General features: G+C 41.5%; 1 protein-coding gene across 3 annotated transcripts in view; it reads left to right on the forward strand.

Moving 5' to 3' along the window:
* PIK3AP1 (phosphoinositide-3-kinase adaptor protein 1) overlaps positions 1-13,600 on the forward strand; it is a 38,992-nt gene that overhangs the window by 8,856 nt on the left and 16,536 nt on the right. For all 3 annotated transcript variants that reach the window (XM_063405781.1, XM_063405783.1, XM_063405782.1), the window contains 4 exons: positions 9,228-9,376; positions 10,219-10,363; positions 11,889-12,031; positions 13,171-13,303. In XM_063405781.1, coding sequence (XP_063261851.1) covers positions 9,228-9,376; positions 10,219-10,363; positions 11,889-12,031; positions 13,171-13,303 — 570 coding nt within the window. The remainder of the gene's footprint in view (positions 1-9,227; positions 9,377-10,218; positions 10,364-11,888; positions 12,032-13,170; positions 13,304-13,600) is intronic.

The following is a 13,600-nucleotide window of genomic DNA, read 5'->3' on the forward strand; positions in this document are numbered from 1 at the left end:
TTCTGTTACTGTTACAACAGTCATAGCTGATGTGGCTGTCACCTGCATGCCATGTTGGGTTGTTGGTTTGTGCATATGAGAGCCATTGCAAAGGTGAGCCCTCTGCTGTCACTCTGATTCTTGTGAAGGAAGAACCTGTTTAATATGGGTTCCTTTCATCACCAAAGTTTTTGGATGAAGGTATCAGATCCTACTTCTGTGTGGGGAAAAAATGAGTCTGTGACCTCTTCTGTTGTGTGATTCTACGCATTTTGTGAATGGCCTCAAATGCAAATGTTCTGATGTTTCCCCTGAAGATAGCTCCAGGTGTACATAGTTCCTTTTTTGGGTGAAACTGTGAAAACTTTCTTCTTGACTGGTTAAAAAAAATTCTTCTGTGTGGTTTGGTTGCAGCATGAGTAATTTAAAATATTTGTGACAGCAGACCTCTTCCACAGAGAAACACAGCTTCTGCTCTGGTCTGAGTTAAGTTTGAATTTATCCTGATTAAGGCAGTCCTTAATTCTTACAGCACTTAGCAGAGAAAGTTTATGACCATATTTGAAATTGTTTGGGTCTCTGTTGTCTTCTTCTGGGAGGTACTTCTCTTCACATGCCCTCACCTGTACTTCAAACAGCAGTGTCAAAACCAGGCCTGATGCTAAAATGATTCAGTTTCCTAATTGCTGAATCCTGAGCTAGTGAGGCGTGGTACAGGATACAGGGTGAATTCTCCAGGGGCTGCACACTGGCCCTGTGCAGGCTGTGCCATTGCCTCTAGCACAGCTGTTGGCTGTGGTTTGTTTAGGGCATCATGGGAACATGACACCCCCAGACATCACATGCTGAAACCTATTGTAATTTTTATTAGTTTAGTATGACTTCAGAAATGAAGAAACATTCATCTAGCCTTGTTGATGACTGTGTGCTGATGCTGACTCTTGCTGTCTTGTAGACGTGGTATTTTTACTTCTAAGGTTTCTCCATTCTCAGCTACAGAGCACATGGAGATTTGTATTTGCAGGTACTCCTGTTATCTGTGGGGAAGTTTCTCAGACTATGCAATAACTGTGCTAAGGGCATGGAAATCATTAAATTTTTATGGCCAGAAAAATCTTCAAGATGAAGTCCAACTACTAAGTCCAACTGTTCTAACAGTTCCAGGGATGGTGATCGCACCATTTGCCTGGGCAGCCTGTTCTGATGCCTGACCACCCTTCCATTGAGGACATTTTTCATAATATCCAGTCTAACCCTCCCCTGAAGCAGCTTGAAGCTCTTTCATCTTGTCCTATTGCATGCTGCCTGGGAGAAGAGAGGCTACAGCCTCCTCTCTGGTAGTTGTAGAAAGCAGTAAATTCCCCCCGAGTCTCCTCTTCTCTAGATTAAACAATCTTGCTCAGGATGTCTCTGTACACAGGTCCAGCAGGGTGTAGTCACTAGCCAGAGTGCAGTGACCAGAGCCTGCTGCTTAACCCCTCTTGCCTGGCTTGTGATCGCTCTTCTGAGTGCACTGGGCAGCTGGGAGCCACACAGCTGGAGTCAGTGGCCTTTCTCTTCCTCATGTGTTTCCAAAACTCACTTGACATTTCAATTGCTCCAGTTTATTTGTTCCTGTCTATGTTGTTTTGAAACATTTCAAATTTCCCCCTTTGAAAGCTGATGTTTCCAAAGCACTTACAAATTAATCAGTGGCTTTGAGCCTTCTGTATCCAAGCCATATCTTGTGGGTAAAAACATGGGCAAGTCCCCATCTGCCTGAGATTGCTGAGGTGATATGTGAATATGACAGCAGCTGTGAACTGTGCTGCTGAAGGACAAGTGCGGCCTTGGCTTAGCAGAGCTCTTTTGCACTGGAACAGACAAGAATGAAGGATGAGTGCCAACAAACTCTTTTGTGAAATAAGGTCAGCAGCTGGTGTAAGGAATCATATGGTGAAGATGGAGGGCCTTGGACAGTTAGAAGGAAGATGAGAACTTTTTTTGAGCTTTGTAGATCAGGAAGAGCTGAAATGTTACTCCACCTACTGAGGGGCTCGTTGAGAGATGCCAGAGACCAAGGCAGTAAGCTTTTTTGAGAGGGAAATGGCATAAGAAGAACCACACAAGTTTATAATTCTTTTTCCTGTTCATGTCAAGAAATTGAATGAAATTCCTGGCTTTCTTCTGTTGTGCTGATGAAACCATAGATGAAACTGGAGAGCATGTCATTGAAGTTGGAAGTGACCTCTTGAGACCATCTGAACTTTCAGCTCAAGCATGAATAGATAAAGCAGGTTGCCCAAGACCATTTCCGGTTGGGTTTTGAATGTCTCTGTAGTTGGAGACTCTGCAGGACTTCACAGCCTCTCTGAGCAACCTATTCCAGTGTTTGACCACTTTCAAGAGTAACAAAATGTTTTCTTGTATTCAGATGGAACTTCTTGCATTTTAGTTTGTGCGCATCGCCTCTTTGCCTGTCAATGGGCATTATGGAAGAGTCTGACTCCCTCTTTTTCATTTCCTCTTATCTTGTTAATATAAGATTCCCCTGAGTCTTCTTTTCTCTAGGCTGAAGAGTTTCAGCTCTTGCAACCTCTCCTCTTATGAAAGATGCTGTGGTTCGTTAATCATCTTTATGGTCCTGTGCTGGTCTCATGCTGTAAAGATAAAGCTACCTTGGAATAAGCTACTCAGAGTTTAAGGTCATGTTGGACAGATGTTCTCACCTGTTTCTCAACCCAGATAGCTGAAATTTTAGTACATGTGAGATTCCCTTCAGCTTTATGCTTCTGTAATTATTTGATTGCTTACTTTTGCTAATAGTTGCCATTTAGGGCTAGAGACCTAAATTCACAACGTATTTTTAAGTTCGGCAGGAACTGCCATGTGGTATTTATGTCTGGGTCTCAGTGCTCAGTGGAGGAATATTTTCGGAGTAGTTCTACCTTAGTTAATTACACCCAACATTGACTTCTGCCAGATTATTTAAGTGGCCTTGAAGACGTGAGGTGGTAGCATGCAGTTCTCTCTCCCTCCTCTTTGAAGGAGTATAATTAAGTGAATTATTAAAACTATATTATTCTCTGTTCTATTGTATTTAAACATAAGAAGTGGTTCTTTCACCCCGCTCATTGAAGAGGAGCAGGTGAGCTGTTAGTCAGCCCTTTGGGTGCAAATGAGAGCCTGCTTTGTTACATGGGAGCTCAACAGCCTGGCTGGTTCTCACTCCTGTCATGGAAAGGAAACTGTGACGCTTCTGCACAGGAGTTCAGGTTGAGAGAACATGCTGGTAGCATGCCTCTCTGAATGGGGATACATGACTGATGCTGGAAAGTCAGACACTTTAGAGAGCTGGTTAAAGCAATTGAAGAAACCTTAACTAAGCTCCCAAGTGATACTGAGAGTTCTCGGAGAGAAATGCTTGGATGTTCTTATCCATCTGTAGCATATGGGATCAAGCAGTTAAAATAATCTTCCCAGCTGCAGGATTGATGAATTGTTTGTCATCAAGGTGTTTCATCAAGTCCCAAGTTTATTTACTTAAAAAGCAATACATCATGGGTTTCCTTTCATGGCAGCATAAAATTCAAGCTGTGCTAGCATAGGTGCATGCTAGCTTTCTAAACAGAGATAATGAAATGATAGCCCAGAAATAGTGAAGGACAGAAATGGTTGTGGTTAAGAAGCTTCAGACTGTAATAGTCTTCATGCACCTTGTAAATACTAATTATATGTCTCTGTGGCTTGTGGTTCTGACAATCTCTTCACAGGTGGCTTTACGGTGATGTCTAAGACTAGTTTTAGGTATTTGCTAATGAGAACTGCAAGGCTTTAAGACACTTGCCTAAGGTAAGAGGCCAGTGGTCATCACTAATCACATTCAAGTCTGGAGCAGCTGAAGTAATTTCTGAAAAATCTTGGCAGAAGTTTGTGGTCAAGACAAAGAAGCTTTACAGAGCAGGTCTGAAGAGAATGTATGGAACGGAATTTAGGTTATTTCACAGACCCTTCTTGTGTACTTGGACAGTTGTTTTGCTTCCAGGGTTGCATTTTGTAAGACTATCATGGCTGTTTTTCAAGTGACTTGAGAATAAGTGTATATTGAGCTTCCCAGGGCAAAGTTTCACCAGTGGCATAGGCTGACCTTAGTGCTGCAAAAGTGTCTGCCTCTTTCTCTACCTTTCATCTGTCTGGATGACCGGGTGTGGCACTGGACTGCAAGGGTATTCCAAGAGAAATTATTTGAAGGAGAGTGAAGGCATGACTGCCCTTGCAGTAGTAATGTGGTCTTAGATTTACTGAAACCACTGGAAGAACCACACATTCAGTCCAACAGTGACTGGTGGGATGTTTCCAAACAGCTGCCCAACTCTGAGGTGGAGTTCCAGGTTTGTAGGCTTTTATGGGGATTGTCTTTTTTGTCATGCAAGCATTATGCGTTGCACTGGAATTAAAGTGAGGAGGTAGTGCAAGAGGAGATAATGAACATGCAAATTGCATGTTCGTGCTCTTACCTGTGGCTTCTCAGGAAGACTTGAATCAGGGATGAAAATAATGTTATCTTGGCACCTTTGAAAGTCATAAGTGCATATGCCTTGTCAGTATGTGTTGTCTCTTTGTGCCAGAAGTAGTGGGAGTGAACTGGTCCAGCCTCTCTTGCTTGAGATTTTGGTCATCTACACAATGTCTGTTGTCTGGGTGGCCAGAACCCTGCTTCTTCCTCAACGTCTTCCCTATCTCTGTCCTGTTTCTGTGCACCCCAACTAGTTCTTTAGGTTTATAGACTTGATCCAGTCACAAATTGACCACTAGATCTGCAAGAACCTTAGCAAAACCTGACACAGTAAAATACACCTTGTTTCCTTGATGGAGGATGAGAAATAGTTTATTGCAATTTCAAATTTTGCATGACATATGAAACATGACTGTGCTCTTTGTAGAACTGAAATTCTGTTTGTAGGTGTGCTGTGCTTGTAGATGAGCTGCTTGGGGTGAGGGGTTTGGAGAGAAGGAGATGTCCCATATATACTTTGTTCTATATGGACAGTTTTACAAATTCTTAAATTTCCCTGTGTTTTGTTCTTCTCACTTGCTGTTATTCTGCACGCCTCTCTCCATTCAGTTGAAACGGGAAGTGTTGCTGCAGTATCAGCCAGTTCTGAGGGCTTATCACAAGATGTTTCTCTGATGTGTGTTTATCTCATTGGTAAAGCAGGGGCTCTGATGTTAGCATGATGAAAGATAACTTACCCTCCTTTCCCTGACTACTTGCCAGTACTTTGCTTCTTGCAAGTGTAGCTGGAGTTGCTCTGGGAGACTTAATGTCCTTATTAGCACTTGGGAAAGGATACATGCCCAGTTGCAAGCTTCAGGTAAAAGCAGGAGCTCTCTTTGAGGGTCTTCCCTCTTGCTTGAAGCAGAGTGAGGTAGAAGGCTGAGGCCTTGTGAAAGCTAATTGTCTCAACTAGTTAATGGGCAGAATGGGAGGTGTTTACAGATGTCAGCCAGGGGCTGTTCTGCATACACAGAACTTAAGAAACAAGCTGTTGCCCAGTTGTGCCATTAGCATTAATATCTGGGTGACAGAGTGCTCTGGACACACTGCTGACTTCTTCCAAGCATTCACATGTCCTGTGGTGTACGGGCTGACTTGTGAGAAACCACAGCTGTCGGCTCCATGCTGATAGCCTGCCAGGAGGAAATGGATGATAGGGCGAGCAGTGTGTGCTCTACAGCAACAGGTCAAAATAACTGGCTGCTTCATATGAGTTTCTAAAGCTGCTAAATGGCTCTTGAAGCACAAGTCCATGTATTTTCCCTGGGCTTTTCCCTGGAGTGAGTGTCTGCAGGGCACTCCCTGTGCATGGAGCCCAGCACGGCAGGCAAGAAGGGCGTGAGGCTGCTCTCTGCAGCTCAGCTGCTGATGCATCCTGGACAGGGGCATGTTCTTCAAGGGGAAGCGTGCTGGGGTTTCTTGGACCGCATCTCCTCCCCTTGCTGCTGTTCTCACAAGTATTTCACAGACTGTCAAGTGAGGCCTGAGGTAGCCTCTGTTTAAAACGGAACAGAAAGGGAGAGCTTCTTATAGCCACGAGTGTGACCTACAGCACATGCTCATGGAGAAGTTTAATTCAGGTATTCACTTAACTTTAATGAGTCTGTTGATCTCTCTAGGCTGGCTATTATTGCAGTGTTATAAGTGCTGAATCTGTATATGCAAATGGGTTGTCATTACTCAAGTATCTTAGTGAGTGGGAAACTTGCTCTAACAATGCTTTAGAGCTTGGATATTATCAAATGTAATGGGATGGTTTCCTCTTCCAGTGCTTGCATGTTCATGAGTCAGTCACTAGCACATGACTGGAACTTGCAAGATGAATCATAGGATCATCTCACTGCTTACGTGGGAATTTGGTGCTTCACAATTTCAGTATTTTCTGAATGAAAAAACAGATTAATAAATTATACCTGAAATTCTGAGTGCCTGTTCCTTCAGCTATTAATCCAATTACTGATTAACATTGCATGCTTCTTCCTGTATTACCTAACCACCTCTGTGTTCACATGACCTCCAGGCAGTGAACTCAGTTACAAGAATGCAGAAGTGCAATGCCAGAACTTCTTAAAAGCTCTAGTTATTCTTTATTTGCTAAATTGTTTCTAGTATCAAATAACACCGATAAAGCAGAGACCAGCGGGCTTGTTCTCTCCTTGGCCCCCCTCTTATCTTTGCTTGCTGTGTATGGTGTGGCTGACATGCACAGCTTTGGTCTGAAAAGGACCAAATGTTGGCCAAGTGAGGTAAAAATTACCACACCAATGGTTCTGTATTGGGTTGGGGATGAAGTCCTGAGGACCAGGATGCTGGCAAGTGTCCATTTGTGCATATGTCCATATGTGCAGGAACATCAATGTGTTGCTGTGTTTTGGTCATCATTGGCTCTCTAATCTGCTCTGAGCTTAGTCTTTCTGATTTAGTCGTGTTGGAAGTAACCAACAGAGATCAGAGACACTATTCCAGTAACTGTTGCCTCTTCTCCTCAAAAGACTTGGCTTCTTGCTCTGCATATGCCACTATACCTGAAGTGATACCTATCATATAAGGAAAGGATTTGGGACCAGTGCTTTTTCTCCTGTTTGCAGCAGGGCAGCCTGGCACTCCCAGGTGGGAGCAGTCCATGTTTCTCTAAGGGAAGGGTTCCCAAAATGTATCTGATTCTTGCAGCTGATAACTTTGAACAGTATCCATTGAAATACTGAGTTAAGAAATATAATGCTTAAGTTAATTTTCTCTGATACCTTGGTACTAGTCTGAAAATTCCAAAGACCACCTTTAGTACAGCCCTCAGCCTTGTGTCAAAGCAGTTGCTTAGTCAGATCTTCAGATTTGGTCCATTATTAAAATCTGTTTGCTAAATTAAATGTGCTGTTCTAGGTTTGTTTAAGTAATGTTGATGTTAGTGCTCATTCCTTACTCAAACTTCAGAGCTGCAGATTTTTGGCTCTATTCTTTCTACAGCAAACATTAAAGCAGCAATCTACTTGTACTCATGTGAGTAGGCTTATTTACCATGTGGAGACATTCACGTACTAAGTTAAGTGTGTATGCACCACAATTTGTGAAAAAAAATTCAGCTAAATGATTTGGTAAAATTTTGTGGCTTAAAACTTCCATATAACTCCTAAAATCCCATTCAAATTGTATCAAAAATACCTTTTAAAGAACTGTGTGACTAAGCACTTCAAATATCCTAAGTTTAAGTCTTTGGTAATAATAATAATAATAATAATAATAATAAAAATAAATAAGTCTACATTAAAATTCCTGACTGACTCCTAACTTCAGTTAGAAATTAGGAAGACATGAATTCCTAATGGTGGCCCACTTATAGTTATTTTGGCTCTCTTGATTTGTGGAAAATTGATGTACTTGGAGATTGGGGGATTCTGAACAAAATCTGAATTCTTGGCAGCTCCACTGTATGGATGCCACAGGTTTGACCACATAGTTCATCACTTAGGTCTTTCTCATCAGGACTGAGCATTTTAAATAGAATATTTTTACTAATATAAGAACAATGACAGTCTAAGTCTGAGATTTTATCTGGTAAATAATTTGTACTACTCTTTACAGGTGTGTTTTATACTAAGTAGTAAATAACACATAAGTTTCAAAATGTTGTCTTAAATCCTTGACTGCTCCCCAGGCTTACAAAGCTTTGGATATTCTGACTGCAGGAGATAGTTTTAAGAAGTCCTGATAGTCTTCTGACAAAGTGGAGTCAATGACTTTCACCTTGTGTTCTGGGGGATGGGGAAAGGGGGATGGTGTGAACCATGTGAATCAAGAAGTAGAAACTAGCTAAAAAAGTGTTCTGTATTCTAAGTAGCCACGTAATTCTTTTGTTTCCTTTCTCTAGCCGAGAAAAGTATTTCCTGGCAGGAATAGGTAATCTGTTTTCATTCTGGCTGGGTATTTTTTCAGCCGGTGGTATCAATTCAGTTTGTTTGCACTTCTATCAATATCCATGCTGGGTTTGGGAAATGAGAGTGAGAACACTGTTTTGTACTCACGTGTTGTAGGCTCACATGTGTTTATTCTGCTCTTGAGTCTCTTTAGGTAAAGTGCTGTTACTTTTCAATCCAAAGGTTCTGGTACTGTCCAGTTTCACTCTTGTGTAGATACTGGAGCTTATGGTTCCTGCTTAACAAACAGAACTCCTTCAGATTACTGCTTCATGTTTTATTTTTTGATGACTAATGAACTTGGGAGTTGGGGTAAGCAGCACTGAGACAACTAAAGATGCTGCTGAAATGACAGAAACATTGGTTTTCATGTTTTACTTTAGGAAAGTACAACTAGAGGCTGCTGCCCATCCTACAGTGTATCAGAGTGCTGCTTGAGTCAGATGAGTTCAGATACTGATCATTCTTATATTAGACATTCACATGATAATTTTCCTGTATAACATGAGGGGACTATCCAGGTTAGCAAAGTGCTGCTGTTGTTTGTTCTGTAAGCACATTCAGTGCTATTCTACTGCTTTTATGTCTTTGTGAATTTCCCCCTTAAATCCTCTTGAGGGAAAGAGGAAACTCTGTAGTTTCCCTTTCTTCAACCAGATCCCCTTTTCTGAGCATTACTTTGAGAGGAATAGCAAGTTCCACCCCACCACTTTCACGGCTGTTTTTCAGGATGGATGTGTGTGATAAGCATTTTCAGCAAAGCGGAGTGATGCAACAGCACTCTGTATACTTTATTTTAGACTCGGGCTGTGACTCTGTGACTGATACAGAAACAGAAGACGAGAAGAATCCAGCTGACTCCCACAGACTTGCCATGAATGAAGAACATAAATCATCCAGGAGCACTGGGGACCATCCAGTGGTGCAGCCCAAACGCATACAGTGTGGGGTACTGTATGTCCACTCCTTGAGCTGTGTTCTTACTGTGAGCTGGTGCAGCCCAGTACACTGCTTTGCAATGGTCAGCTTTACAGGCCTGGAAATTAGTACTGAATTCTTCTGTCACCTTCCTGTTCAGCCCCCTGTCCTCCATGTCTCCTGTTTCATAGGCTTGGCTCCCTAGGCCCAGGAGCAGCTTGGTAATGTGCAATGCTTAGTGCTGACCAGGCTGTGGTGTCACTTAATGATTGTCTTATTAACATATCTGCTCGGCTTGGGTGCTGTGAGGCAGCTTCATGCTCTTCCCTTCCTCTGTTCTGGTGGCAAGTGGAGTAACATGACTGTTATGAACTGATTAATTCCACAGTCAGTAGCCAGTCTAACATGACAATTCTGATGCATGCCTTGCAAGTGACCCTGAAAAGCTGGATCATGGCTTCTTGTCTGAAAACCAGCACTTTTTAGTGTAGCAGCTCCTCAGATGGAAAGAGTCTAAGTTTCTTCCTTTTGTTTCTGTTTAGAATGTGGCTGTGCTGCTCAAAGGAAGAGATGGTTAGAGTTGAAAGTTAATAATTTTATAAATCTAGCCCTAATCAGTTTATAAAATCTATCTAATAAATCTTGGCAGTTCTATCAGTGCAACGCTTGTATCTATACTGGTGCAAGCTGTAGCAGAAGCCACCTGCCCAGTTAGTCTGTGACTGGAAGATGCTCCTGGAAACAATTCACCTGTGAAAATGATAGATGGTAATTGATGTATTAGTTGCAATGAGAACAAAATCCCTAGAAAATGGACTTAACTAATAAGTGTTTTTGTTTTGAACCTGTGTGTTGTAATGCCTTTTGTCTTAGGTGCAGACAACAGTTTATATTATCCTGAAATGTAAACTAGATGGTGAAATGAAAACTGAAGTTGAATTTTCTCCAGAGAATGCATCCTCTGTGCGTGTGCTGGCTGAGATGGAGAATGAGTACACGATCTCTGTGAAGGCTCCAAGTAAGATAGACTGAGATAGGTTTTTTTTTTTCCCCTCTCCTTCCCCATTGCATCCTTTCTATCTCAACCTGCCCATCCTGAGAAGTGCTGGGGAGATAAGGGTAAAGATTGCAATGCAGAAAAACTTGAGTCCAGAAAATCTTGAACTTGTGTTCTCACCTGTGATACTTTTGATGAGGAACTGAGAGAGACTGCTGCTTGTGGGCTCTGTTTTCCCCTCAGCAGCAGTAGGGTTGCAGGGTGGAAACACCTTGCTGGGAGTTCTGAGAACAGTTAGCAGCTTGTAGAGCATTTTGAACTTAGCTGTGTGTTATGACTACCACCATATTAGCATTGGCAGGGCACCAAGAGAGAAGGTAAGTGCCAGTAAATAATTACATTACTATAATGGCATGTGTTTAATGTGTAGTGATCTCTCTGATCAGAACTGAAACTATTTATTCTGGCTTGCCTTTTAATTTAGATATGTTCTGTCACTCTAAATATTTACATTTACAAAACTGAAGGTTGTCTAAACTTTAGGTTCACTGAACTTTAAAGGCACAATTTCAGAGCTTTAAGATTGATATTATTTTGCCAGCATTATTTTATTTAATCTACTTTGGTCTGTCCTCTTGAAGAGTCGTTGTGCCATTCTCTCTGAGAACAGAGACTAATTGTTATAGCAACTACCACAAAGTCAGTGAAATGGGTTGATTTAAAGAAGGTGACCTCATGAACATATAAAGGCTTAATTTAATCTGTCTTAAGTCAAGACTTACGATATAAACACTGACCTGGAAACTGACTTGTACTTTGAATTATAAACATGACCTTCTCATTGATGGAGTGTACAATGTAAGCTCTGAAGCTTCTAACAGTAAGAAATAATTTTTAATTCCTTTGTGTTATTAACTGTTTCGTCATTTCCTGAGTTGTTAACCAGGAAAGGCTAATTTTAGTGGGATTCAAAATACCTGTGTTTCAAAGAGAAAGTTCAGACTTATAAATGCATACTAGACAAAACATCAGGAAGCTCCAAGGTGCAGGTAGAAGATAATACTGTTCATGGGTAAAGTTGCAAAGCTGGAATTCCTTTTAATTTTTTTTATTCGGAGACTAGTGAGACTGACAGAGGTGGCAGAATCTCTAGTGACTTTTCTGATTTCTCTCCCCCTCTTCTCCAGCTCTTTCTATTTATGTTATGGCTTTATAGACAGCTCCAGAGAAGCCAGGAGTGGAGACATGTGAGACTTTCTAGTTCAAGGTGGTGTACTTTTAACATTAATGGTCCAGTCTACTGTTAGCAGAGGATTTAGCAGGTTATGTGCATTGACATAGCTATAAAGAAGGTAGTTCCAAAGTACTTTCCTACCTAGTGTTCCAAGATTACTCTTTTCAAGACTATTCATGAATTCAATAGAGCAGAAACTGTTTTGGTATCCATCTGGCAGTATATCCAAACTCCTCCTGTGCTCACAGTATGTCATGCAAACTCATGGCCATTGTTTGTTCTAATGGTGATTTTTGTTCTTTCTTTCCAAAGATTTAACCTCTGGGACAGTGTCCCTGCAGATATATTCAGGGGACTTGATGGTGGGAGAAACAAGTGTCACTTACCATACTGACATGGAGGAAATCAGCAATCTGTTGGCTAATGCAGCCAACCCTGTACAGTTCATGTGCCAGGTAAGGACTTCAGCAAACAGTTGCTTTGGAAACCAGCTCTTTCAGAGGCTAGACAAGTAGGCATAAGCAAAAGTGCTTGCCATGAAGTAGCTCTTCTGAAATGAAGAAATGCAAGGTTATTTAGGGATTGTCACCTAACTCCAGTATCCCCTTTTATTGAAAGCATGGGGTTTTTCTGTCTCTGGAGCACATAGCTGGCTAATGTGAATCAGGTTATCAAACTAGGAAAAGAAAATGCAGTCAATCAACACCCACATTTAGACCTTGATGACTTCAAAAGATTGGAATGATGGAACTTGATATAACAGAAAGTACTATAAAGAAATAAATTGTTTTGGAATTTGTACCTAGGGTTTATTAAAAAAAAAAAAGATGTAGATAGTAGCAAAGATTCATATTAGCTGGAGGAAGCAGTGTAACTTAAAATGATTTTTTTGTTGATTCTTAGCACTTAGTCTTTCAAAACAGCCACTCAGTTTTCCTGTTCTGTTTTGCCCAGTTGGGGTACCTGAACCCTATTAGAGGGGTAAAGCATGTGCAAGGAAGTTTTCTGCTATGCTCTCCTGTTGCCTGCCTGCATGTTCCTGATCTGCCAAGTAGTAGTAGCCTTGTTAGTCACCAATATACCTGGGGCAGGGGAGCCTGTGTTTCCCTGCTTTTTAGTTCCAGTTGTGGAGCAGTTGGTGCTGGTTGATGCCTCTGCTTAGGGAATATGCCTCCTTCCCAGTGGTAAAGAACCGGTTCAAAAGCCAGACCCAGAGTCTGTACCAGAACAATTCAAAATGGACTAGTGCATACTTAAAGCAGGAGTGACATTTCATTGGAGCAGTTTCAGAAGTAAGTGTATACCTGCCAAGAAAGTAGGAGGGAAGTTTTCTGTGCTTCCAGTTGCATGAGCGACTTTCTCATTGCGCTCTGTCTTGTGGAATATATGGTTCTCATCTGTTGAGCTTGATGATATTCTGCTTCTGCACCAGGAAGCTATCCAAGTTCTTTGTTTGACCTGAACATTTCTACCTTTTGTTCTGTTTATACCTACTGTTTCCTGATTTTGTTAAATAATAAAAGCACCATAAAAATCTTGCCTTAATTGAATCTCCAGACTCTACCAAACAGAAGTGCTTTCCATTTATCTGTAGGCCTTTAAAATTGTACCATACAGCATTGAAGCCCTGGACAAACTGTTGACTGAGTCACTCAAGAAGAACATTCCTGCCAGTGGTCTACACCTGTTTGGAATCAACCAGCTGGAAGAAGAAGATATGACAGCAAGTAAGTTTAAAGACTCTTGGTTTATTTTTAGGTTTTCTTTGTATCAGTTCTTTTACCTTGAAGCATCCTAACACTGCAGGGCATGTTACCTGCAAAGGCTGTCTCTAAAACCTTGTATCTCAGCCAGGAAGCTAAATTTCTGATGATGTCTATAAAAAGGAAATTGCCATTTGAGTCAGGTGACCCTTTTTTTATTATATGTATCATTCTCACTTCCCTGCACTGTGCCAGATGCTGCTATGTAGACAGCTTCAAACCAGAGTGAAAAGATGATGCTCCCCAAATGTGTCCCAGGTT

The sequence above is a fragment of the Prinia subflava genome, chromosome 9 (assembly GCF_021018805.1).
Source record: "Prinia subflava isolate CZ2003 ecotype Zambia chromosome 9, Cam_Psub_1.2, whole genome shotgun sequence".
In the NCBI taxonomy this organism is placed as follows: domain Eukaryota; kingdom Metazoa; phylum Chordata; class Aves; order Passeriformes; family Cisticolidae; genus Prinia; species Prinia subflava.